This window comes from Ascaphus truei, chromosome 1, assembly GCF_040206685.1.
Source record: "Ascaphus truei isolate aAscTru1 chromosome 1, aAscTru1.hap1, whole genome shotgun sequence".
NCBI lineage: Eukaryota > Metazoa > Chordata > Amphibia > Anura > Ascaphidae > Ascaphus > Ascaphus truei.
The window spans coordinates 149,528,533-149,549,822 of NC_134483.1; the positions used below are offsets into that span (position 1 = coordinate 149,528,533).

Below are 21,290 nucleotides of genomic sequence, written 5' to 3' on the forward strand. Positions count from 1 at the left end.
CACCCTCCCTCCATCCCTCCCTGTCTCACCCTGTCTCCCTCCCTGTCTCTCCCTCCCTGTTTCACCCTCCCTCCCTGTCTCACCCTCCCTCCCTGTCTAACCCTCCCTCCCTCCCTGTCTCTCCCTCCCTCCCTGTCTCTCCCTCCCTGTCTCACCCTCCCTCCCTCCCTACCTGTCTCACCCTCCCTCCCTCCCTCCCTGTCTCACCCTCCCTCCCTCCCTCCCTGTCTCACCCTCCCTCCCTGTCTCACCCTCCCTCCTCCATCCCTGTCTCACCCTCCCTCCCTGTCTCACCCTCCCTCCCTCCCTGTCTCACCCTCCCTCCCTCCCTGTCTCACCCTCCCTCCCTGTCTCACCCTCCCTCCCTCCCTGTCTCACCCTCCCTCCCTGTCTCACCCTCCCTGTCTCACCCTCCCTGTCTCACCCTGTCTCACCCTCCCTGTCTCACCCTGTCTCACCCTCCCTGTCTCACCCTCCCTGTCTCACCCTCCCTCACGCTCCCTGTCTCACCCTCCCTCACGCTCCCTGTCTCACCCTCCCTCATGCTCCCTGTCTCACCCTCCCTCACGCTCCCTGTCTCTCCCTCCCTCCCTGTCTCCCTCCCTGTCTCCCTCCCTCCCTGTCTCCCTCCCTCCCTGTCTCCCTCCCTCCCTCCCTTCCTCCCTCGCTGTCTCCCTCCCTGTCTCCCTCCCTGTCTGTCTCCCTGTCTCCCTGTCTCACTCCCTGTCTCCCTCCCTCCCTCTCTGTCTCCCTCTCTGTCTCCCTGTCTCCCTCCCTCGCCCTCCCTCCCTGTCTCCCTCCCTCCCTCGACCTCCCTCCCTGTCTATCTCCCTCACTCGCCCTCCCTTCCTGTCTGTCTCCCTCCCTCGCCCTCCCTTCCTGTCTGTCTCCCTCCCTCGCCCTCCCTTCCTGTCTATCTCCCTCCCTCGCCCTCCCTCCCTCCCTGTCTCCCTCCCTCCCTGTCTCCCTCCATCCCTGTCTTCTTCCTTCGCCCTCCCTCCCTGTCTCCCTCACCCTCTGTCTTTTCTTAACTTCCGTATACCTACACCGAAGTAACCTACTCTGCTTTCTTCCAGATCTGACTCAAATTTCACGCGGGAGACATCAGAAGACAGGTAAGGAACACCTCCCCTCCAGTATAGTACCTTGAGGGACTGCGGATCAGGTAAGATCCCAGGCGGGATTGCTGCTTTTAGAAATTGTGAAGAGGGGGCATCCAGACACTGGTTAATGGGTTCAGAATCATTCACATCTGGGTTTTTTTTTGTTCGATTATTGAGGTGTACACACACACACACACACACACACACACACACACACACACACACACACACACACACACACACACACACACACACACACACACACACACACACACACACACACACACACACACACTCTCTAATGGTAGTAAAGTATAAGTGTACTACAATAAATAAACTGTTATATATATTAAAAAAAAAATGTGTCCCAGTTTTTCATTTTCAAAATCTGGTCACCCTATGTAGAGGGGGCAGCAGTCTGTTTTGTTGGTGTGTGTGTCTGCAGTATGTTTTATGGGTGTAGAGGGGGCTACAGTGTGTGTGTGTGTGTGTGTGTGTGTGTGTGTGTGTGTATGTGTGTGTATATGTGTCAGTGGGTGTAGAGGGTGGAAGAGGGCTGCAGAGTGTGTTTTGATATGTGTGTGTGTCTGCAGTTTGTCGGTTTACAGGGGGATGCAGTGTGTGTTTGTGGGTGTAAAGGGGGGGGGGGGGGGGGGGCTGCTGTGTGTGTGTGTGTGTTTTGTGAGTGTAGAGGTTCTAGGAGGGCAGCAGTGTGTTTTATGGGTGTAGAGGAGGGCTGCATTGTGTAGGGGGGGACTGCAGAGTGTGTTTGTGTATATAGAGGGGGGCTGCGGTGTGTGTGTGTATATAGAGGAGGGGATGCAGAGCGTGTTTGTGCATATAGAGGGGGGTGCAGAGTGTAGAGAGAGAGAGAGCACAGAGTGTGTATATATAGAGGGGGCTGTGTATGTACAATTTCCTTTTAATGAACTTGCAGTAAAAGCATAAGAATGTAGACAATCATGCTGATAAAAATCAATATGACTACAAAAATGTCTATCTTTTTTTATGAAAAATGATGCCCTGGCTTGGTTAAAGTCCCTCGGCTTCGCCTCGGGCCTTCAACTCTTCCAGCCAGCGCATTATTGGCCAGTAATGCCCTGTTCTTCTGGGATTATTACTTAAATAATCACATCTTTAATCTTATAGTTGTAGAATATTTTTCGATCAAAACTGTGATATGGTGAAGCCAATTCAATATAAAAAGTTATATTATACTTTAAACTCCTGTTGCTATTTAGTATTAGATATTGTGTTGCGTTATTTTATTTGTTGTTGCTGATAGTGAATGGTTTTATTGTTGAAGTTTCAGATAAGCTTACTTTTGTGTGTGTTGCATTAATTTGACTACGAACCTTTTAGGAAATGTAGTACTGTACATTACTTCAGGCAGCAACTTGATTACGTATGATTGAGGTGACAGCACTCAGTCCTGTAGCATTTTCTGCCTCTTTTAACAGCTGCTTTATAATCTAACAGCTGTGAACACAATGTTGCATAAAAATGCCTCACACAGATAACCTACACCTCTACCAGTCTGTCAAACACCATGTATGTCTTAGCTGAAGATGTCCACATTATGGATCAGAAATAAGTACATTGAGAGGCGCATGGTACCCGCTGGATGTATGTTGAGCCCCTTAATGTGAATAAGTTGTGGTACAGCTACAGTAGCACCATTTAATGAATGACCCCTGTGTTCCACACTGCTGCTAAACAATAGTGCTGTGTTGGGGAAGCACTTGGGAGCATGGCAGCAGGACATTAGGTGTGAGACAGCCAGTGCCCCTCTACCCCTGCGAATATCAATTACTCAAACAAATAATTTATTTAGCATGCCAACTACTCAAGGGTTTCGCAGCCCTGTCCCTGTCACTTCTTACTTCCCTCCATTTTTTAAAGAGATATATTTCTCTACATTTTCAACCTGTGTTAAATTGAATCGAGCCTCGGATATTGTGGTACACATACAACTACACTCGTCAAGGCAGCACCTTCTGGTTGTAGGGAACCAGTAATTGTGGACATGTGTACGCCCATGCCCACAATCAAGATATCCGCAATATATATATATACCGTAAAAGTTGGGACAGGTTTGGGGTATACGATGTTTGAATGCTCTTTACACTGTATGGTTGGGGGTTTCTCTAATAGCTAGCATCCTCTTATTGTCTGTCTCTCTAGTACCTGCGTGAGACATATGAATGCATTTTGGGTGTATCTGTCACTACTAGTGTAGCTAAAAATGTAAGCTAACAAAACACAATGTGGAAAGCAGAATGGGAGATATAGTAGGGTATACTATAGAATAAGCAGTATACTGCATTGATTTGTTTAGGGATAGTGAAGTTGACTCCTGGAGCGTTCATATGACCACAAAGGTCTTCTGGGATTCTAGGTTAAATACTTTGCCTCCTGTTATAAATGTGTCTTTGGGGTTTATTCATTATACTGGGAGAATGGTATTTCCGTGAGAAAATGGGCAATTTCGCACAGAAATACATCTCTCCGTATTCATGAAACAGTTCTTGCATGTCCAAACCGTATAAAAAACATGGTAATATGTTGCAATTCGGTTCACCCTATGCAAAAGCATGCAGTATGCAAATGAAGAAATCTCACAAAATCAGGTACTGTATTCACATGCATTTTAAGAATCTGAAAGACTGAATTTTGGAGAGAAACTTTCGCCAAATGTTCTTGCTTCCCTGTAGTGAGAATCGAGAATCTTAGAGTGAAAGGGATAGAATCAACTATTTGAATCTCATCAAAAGTTATGTATTTCTGTGCTCTAGGAGAGAAGGTGAATGCTATAACCTCCCCTAGAATAGTATGTCCACTGGATCTCAGAAGTTACACCAGTGTGCCAGAAATTGTGACATCCAATGGATGTCATAAGGGCACTTACAGGGTTAAGGAACAGCTTACACTGATTAGTACCAAAAATAGTAATGCTGCCATGTCATATATTCAGTCTGTTATCTGCAAGTAGCAGAGTAGCACAGAGTAGCTCTGCTCTAGCAACCACACATGTTTAAAGATCAGCCCCCTTTACATAATCCATGCACAAGGAAATGTTCCTTTAAAGGTGTGTAGCCAGGTGTAAAATTGGTGTACAGATCTCTCTCATGCTGGCAGTAATCCTGGTAAGAAGGCAGGGTTGCCAGTACCTATCATGGAGGTTTGCCCTCAAAACCCCGGTGAAGTGTCATCTGTAGCAAAGGAAGTGACAGTATGCTTTGTGTCCACTGTTAGTGACACGGAGGTGGGTCTTTCTGGAGTCTATATATTACACAGACCTGCCTAAAGTTAGTCAGTCGGTTTACTGCTCTAAGGGTTCTAAGAGAGTAAGAGTGTGAGGTTCAAGGTTAAGCTCTGCTGGTCAGAGTGGCAAAGGGACAATCTGATTACGCACTTTGTCCAGGGACCTGGCACAGCTGGTGATCTCCCTTAGGGGAGAGGTGGAGAGCAACTCTATTAAGAGAGGAGGAACCTTCTGCATGGAGTACCTCAACGAAATGAGCGGCTAGGTGTCGGCCGCTATGATGGGCAGTCTGCCACGTAACATGCTATTAAAGATGCCCTGGTTCAAGAGATCCTTCCTGAGTGAGACTGGAGTTATTCCCCAGGAAGATGCACCAAGGAGTTCCCTGTCAGATACTCCTCCCTGCTGCCGTAGGGATTCTGATGGGGTGGAGGCGCTGTACCAAATGTGAGTAGGACTCAGAACACTACCTCAGACACCTGTCATGGTGATATTTCCCATTACTAACCAGCGGGAGACTCAGGAGCCCTGTTGCCAGCAGGTGCACCACAACACACATACATGTAATTGGGAGCAGATTACACCCACAGGGGCCAATATGAGATTGGGTGGGGGTCTGACCGTTACAGGTGCAATGTATTGAAATAATGTTTCCACATTCCTCAAGGCCTCTCCTAAATTCCCTTGAACTTTTGTAATGGGGAGAAAGTCCCTTTAACGATTCCTGGTACAGAACAAGACCGCCACATAGAATCAGATGAAGCTTTTCTTTTGCACTTATGATGTCACTGCCCTCACTTGTAAGGGACAACCAATAAACAGTGAGAATCAAAACCCCAGAGGATTGTCTGAGAAGGAATTGTGTCACACTATTTGCAAACTTTAAAAGTAAAAAGATTTATACGCTTGTAGATTTAGAAATGTTGTTTTCGATAGAATTAAGGGTTATTCTTGAAATGTAATTAGTCGCTCTTTCATATAACGTGCTTATATTAGAGATGATTTTACGTGGGATTGGTCTTTTAACTATGTTTTTGGAAATCTGGAGTAACCAAACTAATGGTTCTTTGTTACCACCTGGGTAATGGGCACCTAGAATGTGGTTTTGCATGAGACATTGTTTGTTATACCTTATGGTAACCTAACTCTCAAGTGTCCCGTTGCATTAAATGAGCAATTCACGAGTAGGCTACAGTCACCCCAGTTTTTCCTTAATTATGATATGCATAGGGATAGGAAAACAACAAACTGACTCGACTATAGCAGACACTTGGAAGGTTGTAAAACATGAATTCATTTGTTTTGTCTGCTATAGCTGTTATTGTCATGCCTTGAGCATTGGCTCAAAGGACTCCGAATGCTGGCTCGGAAGATCGGAAATTATAGCTGTGTGATCTGTTTGATTTTTAGATAAATGCAGCCGCCAGCTGTCTAAAGCAGTTATGGCTGTGTACTGAACACAATAGGGATATTCATGCTTCATTTGGTTGGCAGATTAATCATTTTTTAATGTTTCATGGGTATCTGGGATATTAAATAAAAATTGTTCTGTGGAAATAGTTTTTTATTTGGTTAGAATTCAGAAATATTTGTTTAAAAAATATTTTTGTGTAACATTGAGTGATCCCCCTTCCTTCCAGCTATCATATTATAATACATTTTTTTTCGATCTAAGAAAGGTATTTTTCTTCTGTTGTGTTTATTCTACACACATCACTGTGAACGCTAATTGCTTTGGCAAAAATAGAAGAATAGAAGAAAAATAGAAGAAGTGATTGTTACTTTCAGAGTGTTACTCTGCGCGTATGGGGACGGCAACAGCGCCGCCGCATCAAAACAAATGCATTGTCGCTGTGGTCGGTGCTTATAGTGCACGCGATGGCGCGACCAAGCGACAGCGCTACCAAAAATCTGGTAGTCGCTGTTATTTGATTTTTTTTCAGTGACGGACTCCCCTTGCGGGCAATCAGGAGCTTCTCCGTGCCTCTGCCTTCCCCCTTTTTGACGTCACTGGCCTTGTAGCCAGCGACATCGCCTAAACTTTAAATGCAACTATCGCAATGGCGACGGCGACTGGTGATGTCATCGGTCGCGTGGCCGGCAGTATAAGTGCAGCCATAGGCACCGTAGATGAATGTGCTTATTTATACAGTAATGCTCTTTTGCTGCCTATTATAGTGTGATGCTTTGATGATTGTACATAGTTATTTACATAGTACCTTTCTATTAGTTCAAACCCAATTATGGTGATATGGCTGCTATATCCCTCCCATAGTGCCACCAACTCAGTGAATTTATCCAAAAGTAGATGACTGTGAATAATGTATATACTCACGATATTTGAGGGCCTATTTAGGCAATGTTAGGAAACTTGCTATCCGGGGATGTCCTTAAATAACTCCAACTAATTCTATAAATCTGTTCTCAATTACTCAGAGTTAATATTTTTAAATCAATTCCTTTCAGTGTTTCTTTTGCTGCCTGTGGAGATTTTTTTTTTTTAGCATGTCAGCAGTTCTATTCAAAGCCACAACAATGACAAGAAACAAATAATATTATATTAAATTGTATTATTACAAATATTATTTGCAATTATTTGGTTACATTCTTTTTTTTTTTTTTTTTACATCGAGTAAATTAAAACAATGGAAAAAAAATACTTTCCAGAATTGTGTACAGTACGTCTTTTAAACAAACGGGCACATTGGCATTTAGCCATTCGAAAACAGGAAAGGGTTATGCTAACCTTCTTACAAACCACCGCAATTATGAAGAGCTATTATTTAAATATTTTTGCACAATCTAGACAGAGACAAGGTTTTCATGATTCAAAACAAATTACATCAAAGCAACTATCTATTGGCATCAAAGCTTTTCCTTCACTCAGAAGCATCTGGAACCGCACTCTGCATCTGTCTACTGGCTAACATTGTTTACCTCAGCTGTCCAACAGTGTCTCATCTCCATTTTCTAAGAGCATCTCACCTTTCAACCGTTCACCAGTGCTACACCTCTAAAGAGTTCAATAGTGCTTCACCTCAACTGGAAAGTACGTCACTCTCAAACTGGGCAACTGCTCACTTGGAAATGTAAGTTTTTAGCCTGTGTTCAAAGCTTCCTTTCCCATTCCACTCTTGTTCTGCTTTCACCTACGGTTCTCTTCTCTTACTCAAAACGAAGCCTGGCACATTTCTCTAATCCCTGTTTTTAAGATTGTGTTCAGTCAATTTAGTTAGCATTACTTTCTTTTAGCGGTACTTTATTTTAGCGTACCTATGGAAAGAGGAGTGTACTTCAGCAGCCATGGTTAATCTGAGGTATTTGGAGGAAATATGTACTTTTTTGCCTTCCTATGCAGAGCTTTGCATTCATTTTTGTGAAATGCAAATGTCAATTTTTTTTAAAATCATTCATCTCCTTTGAAATTATATTAATGCATTATCGTCTTAACCAGTGTAGCAGGGCTCCCGTCTTACCTCCGGTGCGGGAGGGGGAGCTGCCGGAATGCCGGTGTCCCGCCGGAGCTCCGCGCCAGATCGTGAGTGTGGGAACTGCCATGTTATTTCTCGCGCATGCGCAGAAGAGAAGGTGCGCATGCACAGATAGTCCGAGAGTGCGGTGGCCATTAGAGGTGGCTCAGCAGGCACAGCATCCTGCGGGACTACATGTTCCAGCATCCTTTGGGGTAGGAGGCCACATGGGGCAGTACAGCCAATAGGGCTAGAGCAGGAGAGAGAGTTGGCGCGAACAGAGACCGCCTGCTCAGTCTGACGGATGCAGCCAAGGGAAGTGGTATGGTCCTGGGTGCCAGTAACCCCTGGAATAGGCCAGACCTCCCCCGTAGGCCCAGAGTCACTCAGCCACAGTATTGTAGGGAACAGATAGGGACGCTCCCCTTAGTACTGCTGTAGTGATAGTGTTGCTGCACCGGTGATCGGATGGCCACGCGGTGCCCTGCGGCCTGGGACCAGGTCCATGGTACTATAGACTTTTGGGGAGACACTCCTGCTGGAGCTCCCCCATGAGGCAGATCACCACCGTAAGGCGAGAGGGGATTTTCCAGACCCCGAGTCGTGGGATCACGCTGCGGCCCTGCTACCCCCGGATCTCCATATACCCTGGTCGTAGCCAGGAAGGTACCCATGTGCACCTCCACAACACAAAGGGGGTAGTGCTACCTCACATTTGGGTGGGCCTGCTCGTGTGGACATCGGGTAACAGGTGCCCTGTGCACCCTCAGTACTTTGAGGGACTCACTCTTGGTGTTGGGTATTGTGTGGGAATTGCATTGGGACATTATTACTGTTTATTATACAGTATGTGCGTAAATACAAGTTACAGGTGCGCCGACGAGTATTCTAAAACATGCCTTAAACTTGCCTTGGAAAATCTGGAGCTATCACCAACAAGAACCAGGTACATGCTGGGTACATGCTGCAAACATTTCAGTGACATTTCTGCAGAGACTAGTGGCCCATCGGATTAACACAGCAGAGGTCTCTGGCAGTCCCATTCAGTTTGATTGGGACTGCCAGGGACCCCCGCTGTTAATCCAATGGGCCATTAGTCTCTACAGAAATGTCACTGAAATGTTGTAGCATGTACCCAGCATGTACCTGGTTCTTGTTGGTGATAGCTCCAGATTTGTTTTAGAATACTCGTCGGCACTACAGTATATACTTGTGTGTTGTTTTTTACTGTATTGGTTCCTGTGAGGGGTAAGCCCACCATCGCAGGGATCCTTCATTGGTTGAGGTGCTGTACCGAGAGGAGAAAGAGCTCACCCCAGGCTCCCAGCGGCGGAGGCTTAGGCTTCCTGTGAAAAACTGGTATATTCAGCATGCAAAACTCCCTTAATCATAGGGAAAGGGGGCTACACCAGCTACATTTAGCAAAATTGGATGCTACAGGTACTGTAGTGCCGACGAGTATTCTAAAACAAATCTGGGGCAATCACCAACAAGGCCCAGGTACATCCTGGGTACATGCTGCAACATTTCAGTGACATTTCTGGCGACAGACTAATGGCCCATCGGATTAACAGCGGGGGTCCCTGGCAGTCCCATTCAAACTGAATGGGGCTGCCAGGGACCCCTGCTGTGTTAATCCAATGGGCCATTAGTCTCTGCAGAAATGTCACTGAAATGTTTGCAGCATGTACCCAGCATGTACCTGGATCTTGTTGGTGATAGCCCCAGATTTTCCAAGGCAAGTTTAAGGCAAGTTTTAGAATACTCGTCGGCGCACCTGTATATGTTGTTTAACAACCTAAACTGCTCTGTTACTTGGTAAGTCAGTAAATTTGTTTACAAAATGTCTGATTCATTTATCTGACTGCCAATATACGTACATAGTAATTCAATGTCTACTGCCTGCTTTACCTTCCAGGTTTGTTTGCGTTCCAGTCTAGGTTTTCTACCTCTCTTGCTTGAGCAATGCTAACAGGTCACTTCTTTGATCCACTCTCAACCTATAAATACATGACCTCAGAGCCTGAGAAGCTCACAGGTAAGATCAATGATGCTTAAATCATGGCCTGCCAGCCAGACTGTCCAAAGTCCTAGCCTCTCAGCTGAACCCACGTAAGCCGTGAGATTTTGCCCCAGGAACTCAAAGCACAATGAGTCCTGCCCATTCACCAACCATGCCACCACCAGGCATTACCGTAATAACACTGTGTATAACACCCTTAAACTAGCCCCGGACCGCCAGATCCGCAGGTACCTTTCAAACTCAATCCGAAGGAACAATAAACGAGTCAGACTGTTTAACACACAACTGCGCAATTGACTAAAACATTCCCGAGTGCCCTCTTCCTTACTTTCGCATGTGTTCCTACCTTCGACTTTGTTGGAACATTCCCTTGCGGGGTGGGCTCCTCTACAGGATGAATACTCATGTCGGAATCTGCAACTGCTGACGTTAGAATGGCCCTCATAAAGGCCTACTATAGCGACACTTCCTACTGCCAGCTGACAAGTCAGAAGATGACCCACTGTCAGACATCTCGAAAAAGGAGAATGGCTTACCAGTCATCATGAGCTCGACCCACAATTTCATATCTTTGGTATTCCAAGATAATTGCTTGTGGACAGCCATTTGTTGTTGAACTTCTCGTCATAGCTCCAGCAAGCCATCCTGCTATAATCACGTGTGGAAAAGATGGGGAGTTTCTTTCCCCAATTAAGCTAGCGAGGAATGGAGAAAGCTTGGATTCAATTAGCAAACATACAAGGATATAGCCTTCTTTCAATGTCCTCTTTGTTAGCCTCGCCTTTCTTGCTCGACCTTGCTGATGCCTTCCTATAGCCTGGCAGCAAGGATAACATCTCAACGTAAGCCCCTTCCCAAACCAAGACAGTCAAGTTTTGCTTCAGATTCTTGCTTCTTATATTCTTTATAAAAATAGAATCCAAATAACATTATGGATTTAAGCAAAATGCACCTTTTGCCTGACTTCTAGCCATGTTTCCTTTTGTGTGTGTATGTATGTGTGTTGTCTTTATTTATATACTGTAGCGCCATTAATATACATAGCGCTTCACAGTAGTAATACAAGTGACAATCGAATAACAAATAACAGGTCATGGGAATAAGTGCTTCAGACATAAAAGTAAACATTTCGGAAGTGGGGTCCCTGCTCCCAGAAGCTTACAATCTAATTGGTAGGCAGGAAGAACGTACAGAGACAGTAGGAGGGCATTTTGGTAAGTGCGTCTGCAGGGGGCCAAGCTTTATATATCATGGGTCTAGTATTATCCACGGTGTTACTCATATGCTTCTTTAAGCAAGTGTGTCTTAAGGTGGGTCTTAAAGGTGGATAGAGAGGGTGCTAGTCTGGTATTGAGGGGAAGGGCATTCCAGAGGTGTTGGGCAGCCAGTGAGAGTGCGCAAAGAACTAGATTGGTCATCACTTGAGTCTAGGCGCAAAGTTCATCTTTCCTGTCTTGCCTTCAAATACTTTCTGGGCAAGCTACCCATCTATCTGAACAAGCTCCTCACCCCTACGACATGCAGCATTTATCATCTGACATCTTACTCCAAAAGACTGTTCATGGTCCCAAGGCTGAGCAAGGTATCCGGCCGCTCCTCCTCTTCTTACCGTGCACCCAAAAACAGGAACAACTTACCAGAGACCCTCACAGCCACCATCAGTTTAAGTTCTTTCAAAACTAAAGCTGTCTCACATGTTAATCTGGTCTGTAACTGTTACATACGCTTATAATATGTATTATCTCTATCTGTGCATGCTATGTCTTGAATATAATGTATACCCTGTTCACTTATGTAACTGTATTTGTACCATGTATTATTTGTAATCTTAACTCTATGCCCAGGACACACTTGAAAACGAGAGGTAACTCTCAATGTATTACTTCCTGGTAAAACATTTTTATAAATAAAGGTTTAAGGTGGGAGAGGGCTTTAGATACAAAGGGGGTAGAGAGAAGACATCCTTGAGCAGAATGCAAGATTCGGGATTTGATAGGAAGCCAGGAGAGGGATTTCAGCAGGGGAGACACTGAGACAGATTTAGGAAAGAGTAGAGCGATTCTGGCAGCCGCGTTTAGGATAGATTATAGGGGAGACAGGCGAGAGGCAGGAAGGCAGTGTCGATAAATAGATGAACCCATGTTTACTAGTTGGTGCTATTCCATAAAATACATAAGGGCGCAAGAAGACATATTATGACCGATTCAAATGAAGGCATAATTATGGAATCTAACTGGTTCTGTTCTATAAGACACCTTTGGCACTGGAAGATCACCTGCTAAGTAAATGCTCTTACAGTCATATTCATTTTCATTGATGTTCTTCACACTACAAAAGATGCACTCATATTCCCGTGGCTACAATGGCCCTTTTTGACAGCATTAATGTAATGTGATGATATTATGTAATGTGCTGCCCTGTTAAGAGCATCATGTTTATAATGTTGCTCTATAGCTTGAGAAAGGTCCCTCCTATAGGACCAAAACATTAATTGTTAATAAACCTTTTCTTATGTTTGCACATTTCTAAAAGTGCTGACATCCTCTCTTTCTCTCTTGTGTGTGTGTATGTCTCTGTGTGTGTGTGTGTGTGTGTGTGTGTGTGTGTGTGTGTGTGTGTGTGTACAGATGTTTGTACTGTATCTATGTACACATGCCCCTTTCAAGGAAGAAGACAAAGAGTTCATGCACATTTTTTTAGGACTCTACATTGACCTGCGGGTGAGTTTCTATTGTTTATTGTACCTTGTACAATGCATGGTTTGTGTCTGTTTATCTTATTTTCAAAGTGTTCATAACAACATTTGACACAAAACTAAAACTATTATTATAATATAGGAAAAGAAAATACATTGAAATGTGTAACAAATTCACTTTACAGTGCCTAATCTGATAATGAACCTGTTGCTGCACAATTCAATTTTCTTTCTCTATAACTATATAACATACCACCCAGTTTCTACCATCTGGAAGATATTAAGTTCAGAAATCCAAAGTTGTCTTGACATATATATGGTCAGAGTAAGATCTTAATCTTTTCTCAAATTCCGGATTGTTTTTGGGGTGGGAGGGATTTTGTCCCTTCAGAACTAAACCCATATTTTGTCCCGTGTTGTCTTATTTAGTCATGGGAAAGACCTGCTCCATTCTCTACTGGTACATACTTGGTATGGACGTTGTTTTTTTTCTGTGAATATATGATTGCGTTGGTTTTCTCCTTCAACTTAAAGCTGGCGTAGTCTGTTCATTTTTTGTGTGCAGCATACTAACACAGCATGCGCCAAATTCTAAAACAGTAGTAATACAATTCATAACTATGTCTGTTTTCAAACAGAAAAAAAAAATCTATTTTTTTACACAACTGCATCAGTGCACATGTACCTCTTTATATAGTATATAATTTAAAGTTACTTAATCCCGGGGATTTCTTATAATTCCTTTTTAAACCAGAGTCTTCAATAGAATGCAGGCATTAAAAAACCTTGGCATAAAATGCAGTTGTAATGTAAAAGCTGCTTAAATCTGTGTACTGTATGAATGTTATGAGCATGCTGAAGAAGTTCACCATTGGTTAAAAAATTTATAATTTTTAGTCTTACTCCGCTGCACGAAATCAACTTCATTCCATTCCCAAATATCAGAGAACTGGTTAAACTGCAGACAGGAAATCTCGTTAATGACATGAAAAAGAATAAAGCGTGTCACTAGCTTCCTATCTATTTTAAGCATAATGTTACCCTATAGTTGTTTTGCCTACTGTGTTAGACATGTAACCCCTCTTTATTTCTAGCCCCCAGACTGATACCTGTTACTGAGGTGGGGGCCTGAGTCCTTTATTTCTGACAGGGCTTGAGGTCTACAATGGCGTTTGTGATAAAAAAAAAACTATTTTATATATCAGCCAATATAGATATTTGGGAACCATGTGACCCTTAATAAATGATCTCTATATTTATATTACAGCACATCAACATAACATTATCCATATACGCTGTGTGGGGTGTATGTCAGTATGTGATGGTGTCGGAACACCATTAAATCTCTTTTATGCAAAAAGGGCCTATAATTGGCAAAATACTCCAGTACCACTTTTAGCTGCAACAATTGAGGGTCCCCTCCTCCGTTGGTGCTTGCTCCTACATGCGACGTCCCTGTGGTGACCTGCTGCGGCTCCCTGCATGATGTGCTATTCTACCTCCAGTCAGTGTACGCTCTCTCTCAGAGGGGCATATACTGGCCCTGGGTCACACACTAGCAACCTTGAGTCGTCCAGACTCGTGCAAATCTCCCTCACACATGCCCTGCCAACCCCTCTTAAAGGCTTCTCTCTACTAAGTCCCACCTCTTCCACAGCCATGGTTATTGGCTGATCCTATGTCCATCATAAATCATATGTCCATGGCACACTCTAGAGAAACCTGACAGGGGCGCTATGAGTGTGTTGCTTGCATAAAACGGGGTTATACGCAGATCATGCAGCAAAGTCTAAGGAAGTACAGAACCAGAAAACCTTTTTGATTCATTAGGGCCTCTGTACGAAGTGTCGAAAACGGCTTGTTTGGCGGAGCATTGGCACATGTCAAACTTAATTTAAATTGTGGTTGTTGGCATCTATATACTAAGCTAACATTTCCCCAATGCCAATTTGTTTTGCCGTACAGAAATGGACTGTGCTTGGTGTTAAGATGCAAATGCTATGTAATAAAAATATATATATTTCTTGTGTAACCCTCCCGGCCGGCTCTGAAGGAGCTTACATCAGGTGACAATGTACATGGCTTCTCTCAGTCTCTCATACACTACCTTATCAGGGTGCTGAATCCGTGCAGACTGGGCGTGGATATGCTGATGTTATAATGAAGAGCGCCTGGAATTTTTATAGATCAAACAGGAGCTTTATATTTTTATAGATCAAACAGGAGCTTTATATTTTTATAGATCAAACAGGAGCTTTATTAAGAGTCATTGATAATGCTCTTCACATAATAATAATAATAACATGTTCTTTTATAGCGCTGCTAGTTTTACATAGCACTTTACAGAGACATTTTGCAGGCATAGGTCCCTGCCCTGTGGAGCTTACAATCTATTTTTTGGTGCCTGAGGCACAGAGAGATAAAGTGACTTGTCCAAGGTCACAATGAGCCGACACTGGGAATTGAACCAGGTTCCACTGCTTCAAACTCAGTGCCAGTCAGTGTCTCTGAGCCAATTCTTCCCTGGGTAATTCTTAGGCTGTGTTGTGCACGCCGCCAAAAAAAGAGTGCGTGCGACTGCGACCGCGTGGAAGCCTCTTCTATCGAATCATCCCCTATCACAACCACCCCAATGGGAGACAACTAGTCCTGCCAACTAGTCCTGCCTAGAAGATTGCAGTACTAGGTCCTACGGTCCCTACACAATGATTACGGACACCTGGGGATGGACAAGATGTTTGGACTCATAAGAGACAGGTTCTTCTAGCCCAAGATACGTGAATCAGTGGAGCACCATTGCTGGAAGTGTCTGCGGTGCATACAGTGGAAAACACTGCCTACACGCACAGCCCCAATGGGCCACCTGAAGAGGTCTGGTCCCATGGACCTAGTCTGTATGGACTTTCTCTGCATTGAGCCAGACTCTAGGGGTATCGGGAATGTTCTCGTAGTAACGGATCATTACACCTGGTATGCCCAAGCGTTCCCCACAAGGACAAAAAAGCTCTTACAGAGCCAAAATACTGTGGAAGAAGTACTTCATACATTACGGGCTACCCAATTGGAAGCACTCCGATCAAGGGAGGGACTTTGAGAGCAAGCTGATCAAAGAGCTCCTAAAGCTGCTCAATATCGATAAGTCTCGCATGACTTTCTACCGTCCTGAAGGAGATGCCCTTCCGGAATGGTTCAACTGAACTCTACTGGGTAAACTGAAGGACTCCGAGAAGGCCGGATGGAGCAAGTACATGGTGCTTATAATTGCACCAGGCACGATTCCACCGGTTATTCACCCTACTTCCTGATGTTCGGCCGGGAGGCCCGACTACCAGTAGATATCTACCTAAGTGTGTCCATCGATTAGGTACCAAACATGACGCATTATAAGTATGTACAGCGGCTGAAGACAATCTCCAGAGAGCGTACAGCCTGGCGGAAGAAGCCACCGCCAAACTCAACCAAAACAACAAGCGGAGGTACATTTGTAAGGTACGACATCGGGAGCTTCAGCCTGGACACAGGGTTCTCTTGCGAAACCTAGGCATACCGGGGTAGCACAAACTAGCCGGCCGATGGCGAGAGGCTCCCTTCGAGGTGGAGTCGCAGATGCCTGGCCTCCCCGTCTATCGCATCAAGTATTCGAAGGTGCAGATAAAAATCTGGCATCGGATTCATTTGATACCAATCCCTCAAGTGGGAGGAAGTGAACCTGATCCGTCGCCCATACTGCCCTCCATAGACCAGGAAGATTCCAGCGGGATTACGGAAGCTTCAGTGGAAGAAAACCAGGATCCAATGGAAGGTACTTCTTAAAATACCGACGGAGACTGGTGGGCTGCACCAGAAGAAGAAACGGTTAATGGCCCTGTCAGTCAGACGCCCACTCCAATGGCCTCAACAAGTCGGTCTCTGGACCCAAAAAGTCCTATCTTCACCCCAAAGAGTGTTAATGACATTCACTCTATGAGAGGGCCAGGGCCTCAAGCTGATGGTAGCCTCTCCGACCACGAATAAGTAAAAGAAGTTCGTCTGAGCCAAAGACCGGTGCGCACTCCCATGAGGATGGCTTACGATTCATTAGGGGCACCCCACTATGAATCTCAGCAGTCGTCTCAGGATAAGTTAGCCTCCCTAATGGTGATTATGACTAAAATATTGAATACCATTTAATTGCATATTGTTGTGCTGTTTTTATTATATAAGTTGGGAAATGTATTTTCATTATATAAAAGTTGTACAGGCATACCCCGGTTTAAGTACACTCACTTTAAGTACACTCGCGAGTAAGTACATCTCGCTCAATAGGCAAATGGCAGCTCAGGCATGCGCCTGTCAGCACGTCCTGAACAGCAATACCGGCTCCCTACCTGTACCGAAGCTGTGCGCAAGCGGGGAGACTATAGAGCCTGTTACAAATGCCTTATTTACATCAGTTATGCACGTATATGACGATTGCAGTACAGCACATGCATCAATAAGTGGGAAAAAGGCAGTGCTTCACTTTAAGTACATTTTCGCTTTACATACATGCTCCGGTCCCATTGCGTACGTTAATATGGGGTATGCCTGTATGTATGAATTGCATTTTTATTATGTAAGATGTTATTACTGTTCTCAAGCGGAGACGTTGAATTCTCCACCAGGGGGAGAATATAGCAGTGTCCCCCTAACCTGCCTCCAGCGTGGGGAACTGCTCCACGCGATCGGGGAGGTGGCGAAGGCTATTTTATGTTCGGCGCACATGCGCAGTGTTGCCAGCACGGCGGCCATCTTAGATTGGCTCCACTAGGACTGAAGCGGGACTACAAGTTCCAGAATCCTTGGGGGGAGGGTTTAACACATGGGATGATCTAGCCAATAGAAAGCATTCAGCCTAAAATAACAGGATATCCTCTGCGGGCAGAGAGCCAGTGAGTCAGGTGCGTGGGAGCCAAGACAGGAGTAGGTAGTTTCCAGGGAGCAAGTGGCTTCCTGGGCTAGGCCTTAATATGCCCTTTAGGCCCTAGATAGGCCCTGAGCCAACCATCGCTCCGTATTGTAGGGAAGGCCCGAGATAGGCAACCCCTCACCTTATCAGTCCCGGTATACTGCTGCGCCAGTGGACAGATGTCCATGCGGCGGACTGTGGCCTGCGACCAGGCTGCAAATGTTCAGAGACATTGTGTGAGACAATCAAGCTGGAGCTTGCACCTCGTGGAGGCCAGGATCCTTAGGCGAGAGGGGATTGCTGTCGGAGGCCCCGCTGCGTGGGACCTGTCTCAGCAGTCTGCAAGCTGCCCATGGTGTACTGGAGTACCCAGGCAGGTATCACGTGCACCAATGGTTCACACGGTGGTAGCTCTACCTAACATTGGGTGGGACTTGTTCTGCGGACACCGGGTGTTTACGTGCTCAGGGCACCCTCAGTACTTTGGGGAAGACACACCTGGGTGTTGTGGTATTGCATCAGTGTGTATATATATGGTGTGATATTGTTATTTGTGTTTGTATTGGTTCCTATGAGGAGTCATCTCGCCCACACTGAGATCCCTCATAGCTGGATAGGTGGAGGCGCTGTACTAAGAGAGAGAGAGAGCTCACCCCAGGCTCCCAGAAGTGGAGGCTCAGGCCTCCTGTGAGCGTACAGGTATTAACAGCACATGTAGTCGTCTGCAGTTTCCCTTAAGCATAGGGAAAGGGGGCTACACAGTATAATGTTAAAATACTTCAAAATTAATTTCTAAAAGGATTTCCCAAATGCATACTACTGTATGTTTTGCAAAACAGGTTACTTAGTCAGTTACATTCCAGGGACATGCTATCATTAAATAATGTTACTCTGCTGTGAGTGTATAATTATCTTGTTAACAATGTCTTTATTCAAATATTTGTTCATCTTGAAAGTCCCCCAAATGATCTGAAAATATGACGAGCTGCTGGATTAAGATTCCTAAATGACGAAAAATTAATAAAAACAAAATAGAAACAGATTGTTCATGTCCATGTATTTACTGTATGCATCAAATGTATAACAAAATAGAGTCCATTATTTAGGATGAAGTGAGTCTCTGTGACAAAAATGTACACAGTTTCTCACTGTCAGCATTGGATAGAGAGATTAAATTCATGAGCCATCAGCAGTCTAAAAGTAACCCTCAGCAAGAACTCATTAACACTGTAATGAAATCCTATGCTCAACCGTGCTGCTCCCAGGCAAAGAAATGCGATACCCTGAGGGGTGTTCCATTGAACATCTGTATCTCCGATGCAATGTGCTCGGTTAGTGTGTTTTGCTTTTGATCGCGTGTGCTTGTACAATTAGAACTTTGCTCCAAGATCATATTTCTTTTAAGAGACTATAATTAGTTTTTTTGCTAACATAAAGTATCATTTCCAGAAGTCCTGAGACTTGATACAAGGTAATTGCTGCACTAATTACAGCATAGCATGGTGTATGGGAAACCAATGCTTGTAAGCCATTTAATTGTGTGGTTCTCACCTTGTTAGCACCAAGGGATACATTCTCTAAAGGGTGATATTAAAAAAAATTGCAGATATTTATTTTTAATGATCTATTCACTAAAGCCATATGTCCAGGGGTAGAACAGTGATAAGAGGCTTTTTACCACCGTGAAATGTATTTATTTATTTTCAATTATTGCAAAATGTTTTTTTCACATTTTATTCACTAAAGAGTCTTGGCGATATCAGACTACCGGCAGAAAATATCACAGATTTTAATCACCTGCTCAGGCAAAAGTGGACACACTGTGCATATTTGTACAAATGCTTGCATGCATAAGAATGCTTGATCACTGTATTACAGTATATTTCTTTGTGCAGGTGCAATGTATTACCTGTTTACCATCTCAGCATAAAAGTCAAGTTCTTTGATTGTTTGAATTTTGCTCTACCTGTATGCAAGGTGAAAGATTTATTTTCCACATATGAGTCTTTGTAATGATCCTGCATTCAATTTGCTTCTTTTATCCCTTCCCTTTACAGGATTAAAAACTCCCAAAGAAGCACATTGGCGTTGTCAGGATTGTTCAACGGGTTTTATTAAAGCCTCCTGAAAGAGCTTGTTGTGCACATTTCAAAGAAGGGGGGCTGCTCTTCGTGTTTCTGAACAGATGACTGAAGCTTGCCACTGCTGGATGGTGTGTTAAATATCTCTGGAAGTGGAAAATAAATCTATTGCTGGAGGTCCTACTTTTGGATGCACAGGTTCCCAAACACAAAATGATCCCCTTCTGGAGATGTCTGTTGTGTTCATCTCTTGCTCTGGTATTGCTGACCCTGAGGGGCCTCAACTCTTCCTTCATCACAGTCAACCACCGAATAAAAGTGATAAAAGGACAGAGTGCCTTTCTATCAGAGAATGACATGCAATTCTCCATTCCTAGGGAGAAAGATGCCTGCAAAGTGGAAGTAGTCGCTAACGAACCAATAACACAGAGGGTTGGCAAATTATCCCCGCAGGTAGGTCATATTAAAAGCCTCCTTTTTGTTTTGTATGGTTGGTAAAATGCAATCAGATCCTAATTCCACCACCATGAATACCCGTGTTAAACATTTCAATCAGATCCTAATTACACAGTTATTTAGACCTGTGTTAAACATTTTGGGGAAATACATGATTAACATTTACATTGGCCGAGGGCGATACAACATACTGGTAATTAAAATCTATCAAATGCCTCATTATAGCTGTCAAGGTCTGAGGACTAGAAAAAAAAAGAGAAATTGGTGTTCTGGATCAATGTCATTCGTTCTTGAAAGTGTAATAGTCAACTGAAGTATATGAGGCAAAGGAGGTTAGAAATGAAAAATATAGTCTTTCATAGTCACTTCAAATAAAGTTGGACATGTCTAAAATTAATGCACCATTATTCAGGAGGAATGCTATAATTATTTAATCCAGTAAATAATGATGTGTGCATGGGTTGGAAAGATTAATCTAAAATGTAAATGTAGCCCTCTTTCTCACCCCCCCCCCCCCCACTTTGGGAGATGGTGTAGTTACAGGTGTGTCATGGTGCTAAATACCTGTTGGCGTGCAGGAGAGCTGAGGTTCCGCCAATGGTGTTGGGGAACAGGACAGGCTTTTGGTGGTCAATGCATAGTTCTTTCTTTGGGTGCCAGCGCCTCCATCTTTAGCAGGCTCCAGTAGTGCTGGAGGCAGTCCCTGTAGAAGAACGATCATATACTCCCCCCTTATGGACTGCAGACTCAAGCCAGGAGTGTAGTAAAGCAGTAACATCTTTATTCAGTATCCACTGCATACAGCATATTAATTCAGCGAATACAGCCTTCTCTCAAAGGTCCCAGACCTCTGGATGGTCCCTGTGTCAGATAGTATGATTGAGGCCTTGTCTCTCCTTCTTTGCTATTTCACAGCCCCCTTATGGAACTGGTCATTTATATACACTGATTGCAGTCTTTGGTTGGATACATTTAGCTTTTATTAACTTTTTTTCCAAACTCCCCTTCCACATTTCTACAAAGAAGATAACTCGACATGGTTTGTACATCATGTGAAAACAAATATAAAGGTGTAATATTCTTATTTAAAGCTATCCATAAACATTTATACAACTTGCTTATTCTTATATAGAATGATTTGTAGATCTTTTGGAAACATTATATTATTATTACTAGCTGAGAGACCCGGCGTTGCCCAGGATGTTTGTGGGGGGGGGTGGCATTTGGGTGGGGAGTGGTCCACGCGTCACAGGACGGTGTGCGGTGGTAC

At 44.1% G+C, this 21,290-nt stretch overlaps 1 protein-coding gene across 5 annotated transcripts in view; it reads left to right on the forward strand.

Annotated features, from left to right (window-relative positions):
• FREM1 (FRAS1 related extracellular matrix 1) overlaps nucleotides 1–21,290 on the forward strand; it is a 204,673-nt gene that overhangs the window by 11,509 nt on the left and 171,874 nt on the right. For all 5 annotated transcript variants that reach the window (XR_012800909.1, XM_075595856.1, XM_075595864.1 and 2 more), the window contains exon 2: nucleotides 19,541–20,017. Coding sequence is in view for 4 of the 5 variants with exons in the window: in XM_075595856.1 (XP_075451971.1) it covers nucleotides 19,778–20,017 (240 nt within the window). In the remaining variant the exon portion in view is untranslated. The remainder of the gene's footprint in view (nucleotides 1–19,540; nucleotides 20,018–21,290) is intronic.